A 22377-nucleotide genomic window follows, 5' to 3' on the forward strand; every position below is an offset into this window, starting at 1 on the left:
AGGAGACAAAACCCTGATCAGAGGCCAATAACAGTCATTTACCACCTTAACTAGCGCCGTCTCTGTGCTATGATGAGGCCGAAATCCTGATTGATACATTTCATGTTCCTCTTATTTAGAGTTCTCATTTTTGCACATTGTACTGTATAACATACAGAAGGTTTACTGGTCAGCACTATTTTGTGTTTTGTGTATTTGTCCCACACCGTCTTGTGTTTTTTTTTGCACTGGTTTCACAAGAGGACACTTTACTAAGTCCCTAACTCTGTGATCTGTTATGTACCTCTGTGTTGTTTTATGTTGTTGTATGTAGCACCAGGGTTCTGGAGGAACGTTGTCTCATTTTACTGTGTACTGCTTCAGATATATTTGGTTGAAATGACAATAAAAGCTTTTAAAATCAGTGGAAGTCAGCAGTGATGGTTGTCCTTCTGAAATTTTGTCCTATCTCTACACAGGATCTCCAGAGCTCATTCAGAGTCCCCATCAGGTTCTTGGTCACCTGTCTTACTATGGCTCTTTTCTCCTAGTTCATATTGGCTGGGAGACTAGCTCTTAGAAGAGTCCTGGATGTGCTACACTGCTTCCATTTGAGAAATACGGAGGCCATTGTGCTCTTGGGAATCTCCAGTGCAGCAGAATGTTTTTGTAGCTGTCTCCAGATCTGTGCTTTCATCAAACCTTTTTTTGTTTTTGATCTAATCTGCATTATCAGTTGTGATGCCTTCTATAGAGAGGTGTGTGTCTTTTCCAATCATGTCCAATCAGTAAACTTTTCCACAGCTAGACTCCAGTCAAGGTGGAGAAACATCTCAGCAACAATTAGGAGAACTGGGAGGCACCTGAACTCATTTTCAAGTGTTGATGCAAAGCATTTGAATACTTATGTTCATGTGATATTAGAGTTTTTCCTTTTTCACATTTATAGACTTTTCTAGAATTCTGTTTTCACTTTGTCATTATAGGGAACTGAGTGTAGATTAATGAGCTACAAAATCAGTGTAATATAACAACAAGGTGGTGGTCTGAATGAACTTTATCAGATCCCTCGAAACTACAGCTCCACATAAAACTAGTTTAAATACATTTCAGTTATAACGCATCATCTACACACACAGACACACACACACAAACACACAACCTTTATTAAAATGTCAAAAAAATATACAAAAATGATTTCAAAAAACAGAGAATTAGTTTGTACCTGTGTGTCTATTGACTTATAAAAAACATTTCAGAGTTTTATTTGGTTACATAAATGATCAGTTCACATAAAAACAATATTATTATTATTATTATTATTATTATTATTATTATTATTATTATTATTATTATTATTATTATTGTAATAAAATATCTGTGATTAGAATCTTTTTAGAAAATTTTACTGAAATGATCAGATGTGGGCAGTGATGCAGTGATGGATCTTCTCATATTCTATCATTTATTCAGAAAGATTTCCATCTGAAGGCAGACAGGATGCAGTGAACGAAGTAAAACAATGTGGTGATGTAGGAAAAAACCTAAAAAAACACACACACACACACACACACACACACACACACACAGAGCGCATTTTATTTCACTTTTGCTTTGTGAATTTATTAAATGCATTTTTGAGTAATAAATGAAACATGATTAATGTGTTGTATTTTATTATCAGTTTGATTTTTGATAATTTGTTTGGATTATTTAAACAGGATATAATTTTCATCATAGCACAGAGACGGCGCTGGTTAAAGTGCTAAATGACTGTTATTGGCCCCTGATCAGAGTTTTGTCTCTTTGTAAATTTTAATGTCAAATGTAAAAATTTTTAAATCTGTATTCAGTTAACACAAATACACAATCCTGTCTAAGTGTGTGTGTGTGTGTGTGTGTGTGTGTGTGTGTGTGTGTGTGTGTGTGTGTGTGTGTGTGTGTGTGTGTGTCCTCACCACTGCTGCAATATCGATCTGGTAATATCTGAATCTGTCCACTAGAGAGACCGTGGTGCTGTTCTTCATGTCGAGTGTGACAGTGGCGAGAGGAACTGAAGCGCTGAGATAGAACAAAGCTGCCAGCAAGTGATACACTACGTCCTACAAAATCAAACACACACACAGGATCTCCTTCTTTCACCTTAGAAATATTGCTAAAATTAGAAATATGATGTCGTTACAGGATGCAGAAAAACTAGTAGATGTTTTTGTAACATCTAGATTAGACTACTGTAACGCTTTACTGTCTGGGTGTTGGAGTAAGTGCAGAAATAAACTTCAGTTAGTTCAGAATGCAGCAGCAAGAGTCCTCACTAGATCTAGAAAATATGAGATCACATCAGCCCTGTTTTAATCATCTACACTGCTCCCAATTACATCTCACACTGATTATAAAATACTACTACTGACGTATAAAGCACTTAACGCCCTCACGCCGCAGTATCTGAGTGAACTTCTGTACCAGGATGATCCTCCACGCCTACTTAGATCAAAAGGTGCAGGCTATTTGTGGTACCTCAAATAATGGAGTCTACAGCAGGGGGCAGATGTTTCTCTTATAAACCCCACAGTTATGGAACAACCTTCCAATCAGTGTTCGGGACTCAGACACAGTCTCAGTGTTCAAGTCGAGGCTGAACACTTATTTATTTAGTGGAGTGTTTAGTCAGTAGGTGTTTGTGAGGTAAAGGAGCAGATCTGGAGCTTTGAGGATGGATTTGGACTGTAGTTAATATCAACAGTCTGCTACACTGACTCAGGACTACAGTTTGCTCTGATCTCCATCACTGCACCTCAACATTGTTTATCTGTAATAAATGGACATTCGGTGGCACCCAGATGAGGATGAGGTTCCCTCTTGAGTCTGGTTCCTCTCAAGGTTTCTTCCTTCTGCATCTCAGGGAGTTTTTCCTTCACCACAGTCTCCACCGACTTGTTCATCAGGGACAAACTTACACTTATAAAGAACATCTTCATTTTTATCTCCACATTATCTGTGTAAAGCTGCTCTGAGACGATTTTCATTATTAAAAACTCAATACAAATAAACATGAATTTAATTAAATTGAATTGAACACAGAGAGGCAGTGAGAGGACAGAGAGAGGCAGTGAGAGGACAGAGAGAGGCAGTGAGAGGACAGAGAGAGGCAGTGAGAGGACTGAGAGAGTCAGGGAAAGGACTCAGAGTCAGGGAGAGGACAGAAAGAGGCAGTGAGAGGACTGAGAGAGGCAGGGAGAGGACAGAGAGAGGCAGAGAGAGGCAGTGAGAGGACTGAGAGAGGACAGAGAGAGGCAAGGAGAGGCAGAGAGAGGACAGAGAGAGGCAGAGAGAGGACAGAGAGAGGCAGTGAGAGGACTGAGAGAGGCAGTGAGAGGACAGAGAGAGGCAGTGAGAGGACTGAGAGAGGCAGGGAGAGGACTGAGAGAGGCAGTGAGAGGACAGAGAGAGGCAGTGAGAGGACTGAGAGAGGCAGGGAGAGGACAGAGAGAGGCAGTGAGAGGACAGAGAGAGGCAGTGAGAGGACTGAGAGAGGCAGGGAGAGGACAGAGAGAGGCAGAGAGAGGCAGTGAGAGGACTAAGAGAGGCAGAGAGAGACAGAGAGAGGCAGGGAGAGGACAGAGAGAGGCAGAGAGAGGCAGTGAGAGGACAGAGAGAGGCAGTGAGAGGACTGAGAGAGGCAGGGAAAGGACAGAGGAAGGCAGAGAGAGGCAGTGAGAGGACTGAGAGAGGCAGGGAGAGGACAGAGAGAGGCAGTGAGAGGACAGAGAGAGGCAGGGAGAGGACTGAGAGAGGCAGGGAGAGGACAGAGAGAGGCAGAGAGAGGCAGTGAGAGGACAGAGAGAGGCAGGGAGAGGACAGAGAGAGGCAGAGAGAGGCAGTGAGAGGACAGAGAGAGGCAGGGAGAGGACAGAGAGAGGCAGAGAGAGGCAGTGAGAGGACAGAGAGAGGCAGGGAGAGGACAGAGAGAGGCAGAGAGAGGCAGTGAGAGGACAGAGAGAGGCAGTGAGAGGACTGAGAGAGGCAGGGAGAGGGCAGAGAGAGGCAGAGAGAGGCAGTGAGAGGACAGAGAGAGGCAGGGAGAGGACAGAGAGAGGCAGAGAGAGGCAGTGAGAGGACTGAGAGAGGCAGGGAGAGGACTGAGAGAGGCAGGGAGAGGACAGAGAGAGGCAGTGAGAGGACAGAGAGAGGCAGGGAGAGGCAGGGAGAGGACAGAGAGAGGCAGAGAGAGGCAGTGAGAGGACAGAGAGAGGCAGTGAGAGGACTGAGAGAGGCAGGGAGAGGGCAGAGAGAGGCAGTGAGAGGACTGAGAGAGGCAGGGAGAGGACAGAGAGAGGCAGTGAGAGGACAGGGAGAGGACAGAGAGAGGCAGAGAGAGGCAGTGAGAGGACTGAGAGAGGCAGGGAGAGGACAGAGAGAGGCAGAGAGAGGCAGTGAGAGGACAGAGAGAGGCAGGGAGAGGACAGAGAGAGGCAGAGAGAGGCAGTGAGAGGACTGAGAGAGGCAGGGAGAGGACAGAGAGAGGCAGAGAGAGGCAGTGAGAGGACAGAGAGAGGCAGGGAGAGGACAGTGAGAGGCAGAGAGAGGCAGTGAGAGGACTGAGAGAGGCAGGGAGAGGACTGAGAGAGGCAGGGAGAGGACAGAGAGAGGCAGGGAGAGGACAGTGAGAGGCAGAGAGAGGCAGTGAGAGGACTGAGAGAGGCAGGGAGAGGACTGAGAGAGGCAGGGAGAGGACAGAGAGAGGCAGTGAGAGGACAGAGAGAGGCAGGGAGAGGCAGGGAGAGGACAGAGAGAGGCAGAGAGAGGCAGTGAGAGGACAGAGAGAGGCAGGGAGAGGCAGGGAGAGGACAGAGAGAGGCAGTGAGAGGACAGAGAGAGGCAGGGAGAGGACAGTGAGAGGCAGAGAGAGGCAGGGAGAGGACAGAGAGAGGCAGTGAGAGGACAGTGAGAGGCAGGGAGAGGCAGGGAGAGGACAGTGAGAGGCAGAGAGAGGCAGGGAGAGGACAGAGAGAGGCAGTGAGAGGACAGAGAGAGGCAGGGAGAGGCAGGGAGAGGACAGTGAGAGGCAGAGAGAGGCAGTGAGAGGTGACAGTGGTAAATGTTAACAAACACTAAATGAAAAATGTTTATTCTAGACACTTTTTTTGTTTTTTTTATGGAGATAATTGAGACAGTAATAAAGGCATGAGCTTGTCTTGATTACACATGAACACACACACACACACACACACACACACAGAAAATCAACAACACTGCAGTCACATGACCAGATTACACACATTCATCACAAGAGAGATCACATACCCACAGGTTCATGTAACCACATTATCTCATATTTAAATATATATATGTTATGGCTGTAAATACACACACACACACACACACACACACACACACACACACACACACACACACACACACAGACATGGTGGAATGTCATTCAGTGTTAAATAGACTAGAAGAAGAAGAGTTACAGTACAGTACAGTGATCCTGCTCACCAAAGAACAGATGATTTTCACTAAATGTACTTTTTTATTAATACAATTGTCACTTTAAAGTCCATTTAAAAAGTCAATTAGAGGAGAAACATCTTCATCTCAAATCACTGAACTTTGATCCCTCACTGTGTTTAGCTTTCACAGGAAAAGCCTGTGTTGTGTCTACTCGAGAGGAACCTGAGAACTACACACAGGTGAGTGTAATATTGTGATGTGGAGTTTAAAACATTCACTGAAGCATCTGCAGAACCAAACTCTGAACACCAGGAACTTTCCTCATGGAAACATTTCATAATGGTGATGCAAAAAAACAACGATAAATGTCCAGTGGTTCCTAATGTATTTAATTTGGTGATCAGTTACGGTTCCTAAAAGTCCAACATCTTAATGTTCCTCACATGATTTAAAAAAACATCTCAATTAAAGCTGAAGTGTGTGTGTGTGTGTGTGTGTGTGTGTGTGTGTGTGTGTGTGTGTGTGTGTGTTGCTCACCGCAGTAGCAAAGCCTCCTTTGTTCTTGTGAGCTCCAGAAACAAAAATGATGAGCCACAGGAAGGTCATAACAAAACAAAAGACAGAGACGAACATCACCCAGCCCTGAGGATTCTCTGGTTCTACATGAGTTGAGGCCACCAGGATCCAAACCAAGCCACCAAATATCTGCAACACAAACACCCACACCCACACCCACACACACACACACACACACACACAAACACACACAACTTGGTATATGTGTAGACCATGTCAGAAGTTTGTCATTCAGCCTCCTGGTACACTGTTGGAAAAAATGGTTCTCTATTTACAAAGACTTCTGAATGGAATCTTCTCTCAAAAGTCAACAATATTTTTAAGTCTTTTTTTTTCTTATCCTCCTCAAATGCTTCCAATTTCTCCAAAAATCCCTCATTCTTCAAGGGTTCATCAGAATATCTAAGGGTTTTGTGGTTGCTAAATTGTTCTATTAGACAGAAAACCACTCGTGGTCTTTATTATTGAACTGTTCATTGCAGGTTCTCATCCTGCTGAAGGCCAGGAACTCGCTGTGCAGGGTTCCGTCTCCTGTGAGGTTCTGAGTTTACTAAATGCTGGAGCTCAGAGGTGTGACACCAGAACAGAAGAGTGTAAACACATCAGGATCAGATAACAGTAACCACACACACACACACACACACACACACACACACACACACACACACACACACACACACACACACAAGCAGTATTAATAATTTAACTTTTAACTGCACCATAAAGGGAATATAGTAACCTGAACACATATTTACACTTGTTGTCATGGTAACAGTCCCGCATTGATTTATAACTACGATTAAACTGGTGAACATTTCTACCCCAGAGTCCCCCGTCTACCCCCCTCTATCCCCCATGTCCCCCACCTACCCCCCTATTCTCTACCACCCTGTCTTTCTCAACCGGTCAGTCCCTCATTCTCTCTTCCTCCTGCTCTCTCTCTCACCTTTCAGGTCAGTTGGTGTGATACTGATCCACGGCCCTGAGCTTAAACTCCACAACACAAAACAAAACCACAAAAACAGCAGGATCATGTTTTTTTCTGTTCGGTAAGCTGATGCAGCAAAATTCCCAGCGCTAAATTCCACCACCTACACCACATCCAACATCTCCAACACCTACACCACCTCCAACAGCTCTAACACCTTCACCACCTCCAACATCTCCAACACCTTCACCACCTCCAACATCTCCAACACCTACACCACATCCAACATCTCCAACACCTACACCACCTCCAACAGCTCTAACACCTTCACCACCTCCAACATCTCCAACACCTTCACCACCTCCAACATCTCCAACACCTACACCACATCCAACATCTCCAACACCTACACCACCTCCAACAGCTCTAACACCTTCACCACCTCCAACATCTCCAACACCTTCACCACCTCCAACATCTCCAACACCTACACCACCTCCAAAATCTTCACCACCTACACCATCTCCAACATCTCCAACACCTACAACATCTCCACCACCTACACCAGCTCCAACATCTGCAGCACCTACACCACATCCAACATCTCCAAAACCTACACCACCTCCAACAGCTCTAACACATTCACCACCTCCAACATCTCCAACACCTACACCACCTTTAACATCTCCAACACCTACACCACATTTAACATCTCCAACACCTACACCACCTATAACACCTCCACCACCTCCACCACCTCCAACATCTCCACCACCTACACCACATCCAACATCTCCAACACCTACACCACCTCCACTACTTCCAACACACATTCTACCTGGATAAACACCACTGTCCTCACTCAACTTCCCAAAGCTTTACTCTATCAGCACAACTGAGACACATGTGAGACTAAGGGACACTGGGGGACGCTGAGGGACAGTGAGGGACACTGGGGGACGCTGTGGGACAGTGAGGGACACTGGGGGACACTAAAGGACTTGTTTAACCCTGAACTCAAACCTGATTATGTCACATGGAGTTTACTTCTACACAACCCTGTGTGTGGATCAGAGTGCGACACTATGTGTGTTCATTCAACAAAATATTAGTGTGTGTGTGTGTGTGTGTGTGTGTGTGTGTGTGTGTGTGTGTGTGTGTGTGTGTGTGTGTGTTCTCATTAACCCAGTGTGAGGTGCGCTGAGTAACCATGCGCAACTGACCAGCTCTCCCTGAGAGCACTAATGTTACACACACACACACACACACACACACACACACACACACACACACACACACACACACACACACACTTTCATCTCTGTGACCCATATTTCCTAATAAAAGGTCATTTAAAGTCATGATCATCCGAGAACATGTGAACATTAAAGCCTGAGAGCCGTAGAGTCACCAGAATTCCAGACACAGGAGATGTTCAGGATAAATTCGATTCTATTCTACTGAATAGAAGCAAAAGAAGAAAAAAAAGGAGAATAGGAGGAAAAAGTAGAAGATAAAGGAGAGGAAAGAAGAAAAAAGAACAGAGGGAGTAGGAGGAAAAGAAGCCCCACGCTAGGTTTCTTCTCACCAGTTCAGGCAGGTAGAAGATCTCGGGGGCAGTGGTGCAGATTCCTAGCCCACTCGGCAGGTTGGCCATCGCTGTCGCTGTCGCCGCTGCCATGTGCCTTCGCTCGCGCTCTTAAGGAGTCTCGGAGTAACGGGGACAGAAGAAGTGTCTCAGAGTGAAGCCCTGCACCTGCACCTGCACCTGCACCTGAAATACCGGTCCGTGCACACACTACTTCCCTCCGGGCACTACTCTGTGTGTGTGTGTGTGTGTGTGTGTGTGTGTGTGTGTGTGTGTGTGTGTGTGTGTGTGTGTGTGTGATTACGGAAGGCCGACAAGGTCAAAATTTTTAATACGACCTCCCTCCCCCCCCTCCCTCCCTCGTTCTTCCCCCCTCCCTTTCTCTCCCACCCCCTCTCTCTCCATCTCTCTCTCTCTCTCTTTCTCTCTCTCCCTCTCCCTCCCTTTCAAAAGGCTCACATGGTGTTACTAGACAAAAGAAAGTATTGATCAGTATCATGTCTTGCATTTTTCTTTACCGTATCTTCAGTGATGTTCTACCTGAACCAGTCCACCTCCTTATCCCATCATTAAGTGCAGTAGATCAGAGCTGCATCACACACAGGATTTCATCCAGTCACAATGAACATCATCACTAAACCAACACACACAATGATCACAATTCCTGGGTTTTCCTGGGGATTTAAAATGAAGGCAAATTGTGTGGTTTTGTGCAAATTCTAAAGGAAAGAAAACACAAAAATATAAACAGTTCATGCAAACATTTAACAACTGTTTTGAACTGTTTTGGTGACCTTTTCTCACCATGTCCAGCTTTTACTGTAAAGTCCGTCTTGTAAAAGTCCTTGAAAGTTTATCTGTGGCAAATCAGTTTCTTCTTCTCTATCTGTTGTTGTGGAATGAAAAAAACATCTGAATATATTTGAGATTTAAGTTTTTTTAGATTAAGATTAAAAAAATATGAATATATTAATGATTGAGAAGTTTGCGGTTAGTGAGCTCTGACTAGTGATGCTCTCTGACCATCCAATCAGAAGAAGTGAAACTGCTGATGTTATTGTACACCTGTTATGTGTCACCACCTCACAATTTGATTAGTTAAAGCCACAGCCTTCAAGCAACATGGATCTGAAGGTACCAAGAGCTCACGCTGTTCATTTCTGCTGGCCTTATGGCAGGTAGATTCCTTTGACCCCAGCAACATGTGATGTGACAGCTGAAATCTGATTGGATAGAAAAAAACATATGCACTGTATGTATGGAAAATAAAATAAACTAGGACATTTCACAAGAACACCAGGAAACTTACCTTCAGTTACAACTCACTTTCCATAGGTCTATTCTTCATTCATCACTAACCACATCTGAGATCAAACTCCACATCCAGGATCTACTCACTATGGTGTGGATGTTCTGGTAGTTATGGTTCTTTAAAACAATTCCGGTGACGTAGCTTCTTGTGTTTGACTTGTTTGCCGCGAGTTCCGTGTTTGTATTTCTGTTGGCGTTTTCAAACTAAACTTTACTATTTATCTTTCCTTTTTCCTCCTTAAATAATCCTGAATTGTTTTTTGTCTTCCTGACTTGTGTCTGTAACTCGTTAACTCGAATATCACCAGTGTTGACTACATTCATTGCCTTACACTTTATCATAACTCTTACACTTTATCTGAACTCTATTCGCTATTATAAACACGTTGGTTGTGTGTCTGCCTTTGAGCACAGGTGAGGACTCGTTCGAGTTGCAAACGGTGGAGTTGGAGATGGAGGCTTTGGAGAAACATGTAAAGCTGCATGTAAAGCATGCCCAGCTGCGAGAGCGGAAAGCAGTGCTGGAAACATCCTGGGCGGACGCTCACTCTTCCCAGGTAAATTCCTGGGTGGAACCTAACGCTCCCAGCACCTCAACTCCGGCATGTTTCCCTGCCCAGGCCCAGCGCACCTACAACTCCGCGTGTTTCTCTGCCCAGGCCCAGCGCACCTACAACGCGGCCCGCCCAGGTATCGTTCACTTTGGCACCGGTGCACCACTGACCCTGGATGCTGCAGCAGCGGAAGCCGCGAACCAAGCCCCGGTCGAGGACGTCTCCCCTGCCACCACCGGATTTCAAGATCTCGACCGAGAACCGAGAACGAGATACTGTGATTCTCGGAGATTCCATCGTCTGGCATGTCCGCGCTACCGGCGCCAATGGTAAGGTGCACACTCGCTGTTTTCCTGGTGCTCGTGTTCTCAATGTCACCGTGCAGGTTCCTGCGATTCTAAATGAGAACTTTGAAGCTGTTGTTCTGGATGCCAGAACAAATGACACCCGGCTGAGGCAAATGGAGATCTTAAAGAGGGATTTCAGGATCCTGGTGGAGACCGACGCAGCACATCGCCCCCAAAAAGAGGATCATTGTGTCAGGACCTCTTCCCACTTACCAGCGAAGGATTGAGAAGTTTTGTGGACTCCTTGCACTAAATGAATGGTTACAGTCATGGTGTCGAGAGCACAAACTTCTCTTTATTAATAACTGGAACTGTTTCTGGGAGCGTCCTAGGTTCTTCTGCCCTGATGGCCTGCACCCCAGCAGAGTTGGAGCAGCAGTGCTATCAGATAACATCTCTAGGATACTTTACACCATCTGACTGGTAAGACATCAGGAAATCTTCAACTATGAGAACACGCATACAACAGACCAAATAATTACAAGTGAGCACACAGCCCAGTTTATAGAAACCGTATTTATTCCTCATGTAGTAAAACCAAGAATTAAATACACAAGATCCAGAAATAATCTTATGGAGCAACCATTTATAGTGCCTCTCTTAATGTTAGTCAGAGATTAGGATTCAGCTTTAAATCATTTGAAGTGCTCGTCCTTAAAATTGTACTTTCAAAAATGCATAGAAAACTCGCTCTGGTCACCGTGTACAGACCCCCAGGACCCTACGCTGATTTTCTTCAAGAGTTTGCTTGTTTTCTCTCAGACCTCTTGATCAATTTTGATAAAGTGCTGCTTGTAGAAGATTTTAATATTCATGTAGATGATGTAAACGATGCTCTAGGATTATCATTTGTCGACTTATTAAACTCTTTTGGGGTTAAACAAAACGTCACCAGACCAACTCATTGTTTTAACCACACACTAGACTTAATAATATCCCAGGGAGCAGACGTCACTGATATCGATATTGTAGCGAATGGGAGAGAAGAGGGAAAAACCATTGACAAAGATAAAATGAGTATATAGTTTGAATAACAGTTTGCCCGAATTCTCCAAGATTATATGTAGCAAATTTAGCTCGCAAAGAAAGGAAATATGCATAAGTAATTATAACTGGTTATAGTTACTCCTAAATATTTAAGTTAAGTTGAAATTGATGGTAATGGATTTAACGTTACACTTATTTGGTCTGTTCGTCCGGGGAACAGACAGTATGATCTTTATTAATTCTATAAAAGAGGTGTCTCCCCGGCTGGGAAAGACGCAACCCCCCTTTACTTTATACCATACAATTGATAGAGCATGTAGTTCAGATCAAATGTTGCTGGAATCTTAAAATTTGAGCGGCGGTCAGAGACAATCACTTATGAAAAATTATGGCGTTTAATAAATGAGACAAACACAACATAAAACTACACAAGCAAACCAAAAGAAGTAAAGAAAACAAGAATGAAAGTAAAAATAAACAAAAGTTAAAGTTAGGAAAAGCAGGAAGAGAAAGGAAAAGAAGAAAGGAGAGAAAGAAAGGAAAGGCAAGCTTAAGCTTCAAAATTATATCACACCCTAACTGAGAAATCGTCACAGAAATTTAAATTCACCTTAAGATTCAATAAAGGGGCTCACATTTAAATACGCATCTAAATTGGTTGGTAAAATGATTACTTGCATTGGCTTGTTGCACAAGAGTCCGGATGCGACAAAGAGATCTTTGAAGAGTCAGTTAGAATGAAGTCAGATGTTCTTCCAGGTTCTCCTGAAGATCAGAGCTGTTGTTGTTCTTGAAAAGTGAAGCTTGCCGGAAGATCTTGGAGGAAGGGAGAGTCGTTTTCAAACAGTTCCAAATGTCTGATCCTCCCCTCGGGCCCTTACCTCGAGCGAGCGAGTTGACTTGACCTGGCTGACTGACTGAGTTGAAGATAAAGCTTGCTGGAAGATCTCAAAAGGTTTCTCGAAGAGTCGCTGCTGGGCTGTTCTAAGCGTCCGACTCACCGGGCCTTCGGTACATTACATACCAGCTCACATTTAACATACCAGTATTTAAGGTATAACTTTGTTAATACAATGTTATATTCAGGTATATAAAATGAGAAAATAAAGAGAAGATAATTTTATGACGACTTTGTAAAAAAAAGTACTTCCGTCTTATCTGAGTTGAGCAGAAGAAAGTTATTAAGCATCCACTGTCTAATGTCCTTTACACACTCCTCAACATTGTTAAGCTGATCTCTCTCATCTGGCTTTGCTGAAATATACAGCTGTGTCATCAGCATAGGAATGACCAATTTGATATTGGTCTGTAGTTGGACAGCTGACATGGGTCAAGGTCAGGTTTCTTAATTAGGGGGTGGATAACTGCCAGTTTGAAGGATTTTGGTACAAAACCAGTGCTAATGGAAGAGTTTATTATTTTAAAACAGGTTCAATTCCCTCTGGAATGATCTGTTTAAAGAAACTTGTAGGCGAGGGATCGAGATGCAGGTTGATGATTTTGATGAGGAAATTAATGAAATGAAGTCGTTCTCTTGAATAGGAGTAAAACTTTGTAATTGATGGTCTGTTATAATGACACTGCTGTCTACAGGGTTACTTGTAAAATAATTTGGATTTATATTAACCGTCTGGATTTTTTGCCTGATGTTTTCAATTTTATTATTAAAAAGGTTCATGAAATCATTACTACCTATTGATGGTGTGCATGTGAGTGCAGTGCTTTTATTCCCTGTTCATTTTGCTGCAGTACAGAATAAAAATCTAGGATTCTGCTTGTTATTTTCTATGAGGGTGGAGAAATATGCTGATCTAGCAGCACTAAGAGATTTTCTAGAACTCAGGAGATTCTCCTTCCATGCTATTTAAAATACTGTTCATTTTGTTTGACACCATTTACGTTCTAATTTTCGAGTGGTCTGTTTTAAGGTGCGCGTATGATCATTATACCACTGTGATCATTTTTTCTCCCTGATCATTTTGGTCTTAAGGGGAGCTTTGACTTAGGAATTATGACTACGTTTTTTATTTTTAATCCAAATGTTAACAACAAATTGAGTGTGTCTCCACTATGAGTGGGTCCTATAACATTCTGATTAATTCTACTGAATCCAGAATGGACACAACTGCTGCTCTTAAGGAGTCTTCCTGATTATCAAAATCAATATTAAAATCACCAATAATTAATGCTTTGTGTAAAAAAGGAGCTAAATTTGTGATGAAATCTGCAAATTCTATCAGAAAATCAGAGTCTATAAATAATAATTAGTGGAATTAACTGACTGGACCTGCTTTCAGACACTGAATATTTTATGTTGGTGTAAAGAACTCCAAATGTTTTACATTTTTGTTTAGTCTTTTGTGTGATGCTTAGATTATTATTATAAATAGCTGTGACTCCGCCTCCTCTGCCATTTAGACGGGGTTGGTGTATGTAACTATACCCAGGAGGACTCGCTTCATTTAATGCTAAGTATTCATTCGGTTTAATCCACGTTTCTGTTAAACACATTATTTTAAACTCCTGGTCGGTAATAATTTCGTTTATAGTAAGCGCTTTTGGCGTGAGAGATCTAATATTCAACAATCCTATCTTTAGATCAGAGGTGCTGCTGTGCGTTCAGTCCTATTTAATTTAATGTTAATCAGGTTACTAAAACAGACTTTCTGATAATTCCTATATTTTGGTTTTGCTCGGGGGACAGACACAGTCTCAATATGGTGGATCCTGAGTGACGACTCTGTGCAGCTAGCAGACGGTCGGTTTAGCCTGTCTGTCTGCTCCCTGGCCTTGGCTCTAGACAGTCACTTGTTAACTAGTGCTGTTCTGAGACTATTACCTATACTACAAGAAATGAGAGCAGCACCTTCCCGGGTGGGATGGATACCGTCCCGCCCTAACAGGCCAGCCTTGCCCTCAAAAATGCTCCAATTATTAATGAAGCCCACCTTGTTTTTGGAGCACCACTCGGACATCCAGCGGGTCAGCGACCATAACCTGCTGTAGGCTACATCGCCACGTCGCATTGGGATGGGGCCAGAGCATATTACAGCATCGGACATTGCCGTCGCTAATTTACACACCTCTATAATATTACTCTTAGTAACCTCTGACTGTCGAAGGCGTATATCATTGGCTCCTGTGTAAAAAACTATCTTAGAGAACCGGTGCTTTCCTAAGAATCTAAGCTGACCTTCTATGTCCGGCGCCCCGGCTCCCGGTATACACATAACCTGTGCTGCTGGTGCCCCTAAAGGTCTCGCTAATTTTACGTGCCTCAGAATGGAATATTCTAAAACCAGAGCTCTTTCAGGTTTCTCAGCAGGTGCTTCACCCAGGAGAGCAAACCTGTTAGACACGTGAAGCGGAGAGGAATGGTGCTCCCGTGGGCGAGCCTTAGCGTTAGCTTTGGCTTTGCGAGTATGCCACCGAGTCGTCACCCATTCGCCCCGCTGCGAGGGCTCTAATGCCGGAGTCGGGGGAATATTAACTTCACCTAGGGCATCCAGACTTTTCCCTGCAGAACCTGGACTGCTCTCGCACTCACTACTTCTCTCTAGACTCTGGGCGCGCTCCTCTAATGCTAAGATCTTCTCCGTCAAAGAGCAAACTAGCTTGCACTTCTCACAGATAAAATTATTGCTAACAACGGATAGAGACTGACTAAACAGTCGGTCATACATTAAATCATAGTAAACTTTTTCTGTTTTAAATAAATAAATATAAAAAAAAATTTGCATTTGTTAAATGTCAGAATCGAGCGAGGGAGAATTTTTATCTATTTTTATTATCACTATCATCAAAGTCAGAAGTATACATACACTTCCTTAGTATTTGCTTGAATTGCCCCGAAACTGTTTCACTTGGGCCAAACGTTTTGGGTATCCTTCCACAAGCTTTTTACAATAGTTTGCTGGCCCACTCCTCTTGACAGAACTGCTGTAACTGGGTCAGGTTTGTAGGCCTTCTTGCTCGCACTCACCTTTTCAGTCCCGCCCACAAATTTTCTATGGGATTGAGATCAGGGCTTTGTGATGGCCACTGCAATACCTTGACTTTGTTGTCCTTAAGCCACTTTGTAACTAATTTGTAGGTATGCTCAGGGTCATTGTTTATTTGGAAGACCCAAATGTCTTCAGATGTTGCTTTAATATATCCACATAATTTTCTTTTCTCATGATGCCATCTATTTTGTAAAGTGTAAAAGCCCCACAACATTATACTACCACCCCATACTTGACAGTTGGCATGGTGTTCTGAGGCTTCGAAGCTTCGCCCTTTATCCTCCAAATATAACGTTTATCATTATGGCAGAACAGTTCAATTTTTGTTTCGTCAGACCACAGGACATGTCTCCAGAAATTAAGATTTTTCCCTCATGTGCAGTTGCAAACTGTAGTCTGTCTTTTTTATGGGGTTTTGAAGTAATGGCTTTCTCCTCCCAGAGTAAACTTTCAGCTCATGGCGGTACAGTATATATTTTACTGTGGATAATGACACTGTCTTACCAGTTTCAGCCAGCATCTTCACAAGATCTTTTGCTGTTGTCCTGGGGTTGATTTGCACATTTCACAAAAAAAAAACCTTCCTCTCTGGGACTCCGTCTCCTTCCTGAGCGGTATGATGGTTGTACATTCCCATGTTTTTTATACTTGCATATTATTGTCTGAATGGATGAACGTGGGACCTTCAGGCATCTTGAAATTGCACCTAAGGATGAGCCATACTTGTGGAGGTCAACAATTCTTTTCTCTGTGTTTGAGGTGTGCCTTTATATGCATCCACAGGTGTGCCACAAATGAACTCAAATGGAACCTATCAGAGGCTTCTTAAGCTCAGAATGGAATCATCTGGAGTTTTTTTTTTTGTTTAAAGGCACGATAAACTTAGTGTATGTACTTCTGATTTTGATGAAAGTGATAATAAAAATACATAAAAATTCTCCCTCGCTCGATTCTGACATTTAACAAATGCAAAAAATATGTTAATATTTATTGATTTAAAACAGAACAAGTTAACTTTGATGTATGAAAGTAAAGAAATTGTGTTTTTTCTGAAGTGTATGTAAATATCTGGTTTCAACTGTAGATGTCAAAGGTTAAAAGGAATGACTTGGACATGAAATCTAAATGACACGCGCCAGACTCTACAATATTTAATATCTAAAAGGTTCGAGAACAAGCACCTGCACCTTGGTATAATAGTCATACGCATGCCCTCAAGAGAACAACACGTAATCCGGAGAGAAAATGGAGGAAAACTAAACTGGAGGTATTTAGAATTGCGTATAAAGACAGTATGCTGAGCTACAGACAGGCGCTAAAAGCTGCTAGAGCTAAACACCTGAGCAAAATCATAGAAAATAACAAAAACAACCCCAGGTTCCTTTTCAGTACAGTCGCCAAATTAACAACAAATCAGGGATCTAAAAAATGTGTTCCATCACAGTTTAGTAGTGACGACTTTATGAATTTCTTCACTGAAAAAAATTATAGTATTAGAAAAACAATTGTGGCAGTTCAACATCTGAGATCATCTCCTGACACAATCTCACCTACAACTCCACATCTACACTGTTTTACATGTACAGGACAGGAAGAGCTGTATGATGCTATTATCAAAGCAACATGTCAGTTAGATCCCATTCCAACTAAACTACTAAAGGAAGTGTTATATACAGCTGGTTAGCCTCTTCTCAATATTATTAACTCCTCACTATCTTTAGGTCATGTCCCTAAATCCCTCAAGTTAGCAGTTATTAAGCCTCTCATTAAAAAACCTAATCTGGATCCAAACACGCTATCGAATTACAGACCAATTTCAAATCTCCCATTTATGTCTAAGATTTTAGAAAAGATTGTCGCTGCCCAGTTATGTAACCACTTGCAGGAGAACAATATCTTTGAAGAGTTTCAGTCAGGTTTTAGGCCCCATCATAGCACAGAAACTGCTTCATGACCTCCAGAATAGACTACTGTAATGCATTACTAGGTGGATGTCCTGCATCATTAATAAACAAGCTTCAGTTAGTCCAGAATGCAGCAGTCAGAGTTTTTACAAGGTGCAGAAAATATCACCATATAACCCAAATCTTCTCATCCCTACACTGGCTTCCTGTTAAGGTTCAAATCCACTACAAACTACTGCTACTTACCTACAAAACACTAAATGGTTTATCTCCATGTATCTCCAGTCTGCTAACACACTACAATCCCTCACGCTCCCTGAGATCTCAAAACTCTGGACTTCTAGTAGTAGAATAGCAAAGTCCACTAAAGGTGGTAGAGCATTTTCACATTTAGCTCCTAAACTCTGGAATATTCTTCCTGACAGTGTTCGGGGTTCAGACACACTCTCCCAGTTTAAGTGTAGATTAAAGACGTATGTTTTTAGCGAGTTCTACACATAACACACATCACATCATAACCTTGTGCTCCAGAACATCTGATCACATCACATTATCAACTTGTGCTGGTAATATCATGAACAGCAGCTACGCTAATTCCTCTCCACTGCTTCTCTTTCTCTCCCCATCCCGAGGCTTCCTGAGGTTCCTCCAGCTCCAGTCACCTCCCACCTCATGAAGATTATTAACCTTTAAAGAAGTAGAACATCCAGAAACATCTAGAGACGTACCAGTGCCAATTGGATCCCACTTCATGTGGAGTTTGACATTGGACCTCCTGGAGTGTTTAAAAGCTCTGGCATGGAGAAGCTGGTGTTGGATCTGTGATCATTTTAGAAGTTGAGCTCAGTAGCTCCTGGTTTTATAAATGACTGTAAAATACTGTAGAAAGATCATCAGTCATAATCACACACTCCAGTGCTCATGTTAGTTCTCACTCTCCAGTGTTCTGTAGTGTTTAAAGACTATAATCACACTCTTGATGTCACCCAAATGAGGATGAGGTTCTGCTTTTGAGTCTGGTTCCTCTCAAGGTTTCTTCCTCATAACATCTAAGGGAGTTTTTCCTTCACCACAGTCTCCATGGTGATCATCAGGGATAAACACACACCGTTCACCTAAAATCTTAAAATTCTGTAAAGCTGCTTTAAGACAACGTCTTTTGTAAAAAGTGCAATAGAAATAAACTTCACTTGGATCACTGTGATTGGCTGGTCAGTGTGGTACAATAATCAGTGAGCTTGCAGTTTCTTAACTGCTTCAGATAAAGAGTTACTGCTCGAAGGTTATGAAAAATTCATAAGAAGGTCATTTGTACTCTTTAAACTGTACTTGAGTCGACTGTTAATATGAGATCAAATAAATGAATCAGGTGAACAATTCCCTCAGAAGAAAAACAATATTTATCCTGTGCTGAAGGACCCAGTCGATCCGGCATTACACATTACCCCCCCTCCCATCTGCCTCTCAAACCCAGGGTATGTGTGTGTGTATGTGTGTGTGTGTGTGTGTGTGTGTGTTGTATACAGCAGACCGTGTAATTTGTTAAACAGTTTATTTGTAATTATTGAATATAATATTTGTGTGAAAAGAAAAAAGCTGATAATAAAATCATACAAAATGTTATGGTGAATAAAATTTGACAGAAACTCTGATATGATCTGCTCCTCAGCTGCTTCACGTTTCTGTGGAAAATTTGATTATTGTATTTATTTAGGCTTTAACACAGTTACTACTGTGAAAGAAAAAACCCCAAACATACTTTTAAAGAGGGTGTGGCTGTGTGTGTGTGTGTGTGTGTGTGTGTGTGTGTGTGTGTGTGTGTGTGTGTGTGTGTGTGTGTGTGTGTACAGGGAAATGTACTCTCTCTAACACTGCATCAGATCTGTGTATAAAACTAGTTTATTGATGGAGAATCAGCGGCAACTCTAAGATCAGAACAGTTCAGGATACACACAAAATCAAACAACTCAAGAACAAACAGGAATAATAATAATGTGTGTGTGTGTGTGTGTGTGTGTGTGTGTGTGTGTGTGTGTGTGTGTTTGTGTCTCATGCTGGTCTTTAAATGTTTGAAAAAATGAACAAATGGAACAGTAAAAGAATAGATTCTGTAAAACGAACAAAGGTATGAGAGAAATCTACCTCGAGCTCTTCCTGTATTACTGTTTATTTATAGAAGGGCGATTCGGTGATCTGGTCTTTCAACCTTCACAACATCAGCACAAACCTCATCTGTGTTAATGCTCCCTGCTTCCCCCTACTGGACACTTAACTCTTTTACAACGGGACTGGTTTGAATCTTTTTGTGGTTTGGGTTTAGTTTTAAGTAATTTTGTGTAGTTTTGTGTAATCTTATGTCTTTGAGGTGATGATGGTTGTTTTTTTTTTTATTTATATTTTTTTTAAATGCTGCTTTTCAGGAGGATTTCCACCGGAGCACAGAGAAGATGGCATGGAGGAAGTAGAGAAGCGTGGCTACAAATGACATCACCTAAACACACACACACACACACACACACACACACACACACACACACACACAGAGGGTAATAATAGACAATAGATTAGATGTGTGTATTTGCTGTGTTGTGTATTTCTGCAGTGAGGTCCAATTAAAACACAATATTTGGAAATAAAGACGAATCTGTTCTGAGGTCAGTGTGTTTCTCACCACAGCAGAGATGTTCTCCTGATACAACTTCAGTACATCAAATCCTTGATTTAAACTGTTCTTGTAGTAGAGCGTGACGTAGGCCAGAGATACTGATGAACTCAGATAGAAAAGAACTGCGATGAAATGATACGCGACGTCCTGCAGAAAGACACGGAAACATCATGATTTATCAGCTGCCATAGAAACAGCAGCTTTATTTTACCTGCTTCAAAAAAACAGACTTTATTTCAATTCATCAAAGATAGAACATTTTACATTAGACATGTTTTCTTTATAATAAGAATTATAATATTCTAATCATAATCACTGTAACTGATATTATTTCTGCTGAGAAAATACACTTTCATTGACTAATGAATTACAGTTTTATTAATCATAAGAACAGAAATTTCTGAAAGAATGATACTGTGTGATTGTTAGTGATTAGATTAGTGACTGCTGAATAAAATATAATAAATGTGTGAAAGTTAAGACCAACCTCCCGCCCAATCAGCTCCAGCTGAGGTGTAAACGACTTTAATGATATAATTACATAACGATGTGTGTGTGTGTGTGTGTGTGTGTGTGTGTGTGTAATTACCAGGCCAGGCCACACACTGCTCTGGTTTCCTCCAGCAAGGTAAATGATGAAATACAGTGTGGTGAAGACAAAGCAGAAGATGGAGACAAACATCACCCAGCCCTGAGGGTTCGCAGGATCCACTCGAGTAGAAGCAACCAGACACCATGTCAGACCTCCAAAGATCTGCACAGAGACCCACACACACCTCACCCATCACGCTAAACATTCTACAGCACTCAAAAAGGGATTCAAAGTCCACGATCCAAACACACAGCTGAAGGAAACATTCACACTACTCCAGTTTTAATCTGGTTTTTACTCCTGAATTTGGGAGATTTTTTTTTTTATATTTATTTTAAAATTGATTTTTGAGGGACTTTTTTATTACTACAACATTAAAAACATTTGCAAGGTATTTATTATGATTATATGTTTATTTTATAGAAATGTTTTTTTCTTTTAAATAAAAATATAAAGAAAACTAATTTCTTTTTTTTTTCGTGGAATCTTGTAGAAAAGTGACCTCATTTCTGAACAGATAAAATAAAATCAGTCATAAAACATTCATTCGGATTAAAATCTGTCAATATTAAAATGTTATTACAACCTTTTTATATTAATTTTGAACTTAAGAAATGTTCAATGTTTATGTGTAGAAATGAGTAGAAATAAAAGTTCTGTTAGAAAAAGTTCTGTTAAAAGTTAGAAAAACTCAATAAGTGATCATTAAACAAACAAACAAACAAATAAATGAATATATAGAAAAGATAAAACATTGAGGCTGTAACTGTAATGAACTTGATGGTGTGATTGAGAGCGAAACTGTACAGTTACATCACCATGAACATCATGTAACAATGAAAACAACTGGTGTGTGTGTGTGTGTGTGTGTGTGTGTGTGTGTGTGTGTGTGTGTGTGTGTTGGTACACTCTTGTGTCACCGCATGCTGATGTCTCCACCTTAATTAAACAGTGAGTTTCAGTGTTCCTGTGGAGGTTTGAAAGTGAGATAAAAAAAAGCAGAAATCTGATCTGCACCTCGGACTGAGTACACATTATAATCAGATCTCACTCTGATATTTCATCATCTCTCTCCATACACAAACGCTAATGCAGATCAGATATCTATTTAAATACATTAGCACACCTTTATACCTCCATTAATCACGTTTCCTTTCATCATCTTTCATCACTCCACTTTCATTAGAGAGTTGAGCAACATGTGCTTCAGACATCCTGCTGCAGATCTGCAACATTCGGCTTCTTCTTTCATACAAAGTTACATCACAGCCAATGAAGTATTTCACAGTTGCAAGGAAAACTACAATGCTACTCATTGTGTTGAGCTTCCAGACGTTCCTCAGGTCAGACTGAGAGCACAGTCCACACCCACTCTCTAAGGAGCTCTAAATAATGGGAGTTCTGCACTCCTGAACTTCTACTAGCCATCAGTAGTGAGAGTGAGAAGATCTTGAACTGAGTGAAGAACCAGAGAAAGAAAGATGAACT

At 41.8% G+C, this 22377-nt stretch overlaps 1 protein-coding gene and 1 long non-coding RNA gene across 2 annotated transcripts in view; both read right to left on the reverse strand.

Moving 5' to 3' along the window:
• Nucleotides 1-1355: 1355 nt before the first annotated feature.
• LOC310728256 (uncharacterized protein) overlaps nt 1356-22377 on the reverse strand; it is a 23019-nt gene continuing 1997 nt past the window's right edge. Inside the window, exons 2-8 of the mRNA XM_083545465.1 lie at nt 20887-21051; nt 20304-20444; nt 10538-10787; nt 8526-8635; nt 5971-6138; nt 1938-2081; nt 1356-1523 (exon numbers count right to left, since the gene is read on the reverse strand). Coding sequence (XP_083401591.1) covers nt 1449-1523; nt 1938-2081; nt 5971-6138; nt 8526-8635; nt 10538-10787; nt 20304-20444; nt 20887-21051 — 1053 coding nt within the window. The 3' untranslated portion in view covers nt 1356-1448. The remainder of the gene's footprint in view (nt 1524-1937; nt 2082-5970; nt 6139-8525; nt 8636-10537; nt 10788-20303; nt 20445-20886; nt 21052-22377) is intronic.
• Nucleotides 9103-10306, reverse strand: LOC310727955. The gene is made up of 3 exons (XR_014534129.1): nt 10152-10306; nt 9852-10121; nt 9103-9748 (listed from the first exon to the last, which is right to left on the reverse strand). It is a non-coding gene; the product is annotated as an uncharacterized lncRNA (long non-coding RNA).

This window comes from Silurus aristotelis, assembly GCF_946808225.1.
Source record: "Silurus aristotelis genome assembly, chromosome: 6".
Classification (NCBI taxonomy): Eukaryota; Metazoa; Chordata; class Actinopteri; order Siluriformes; family Siluridae; genus Silurus; species Silurus aristotelis.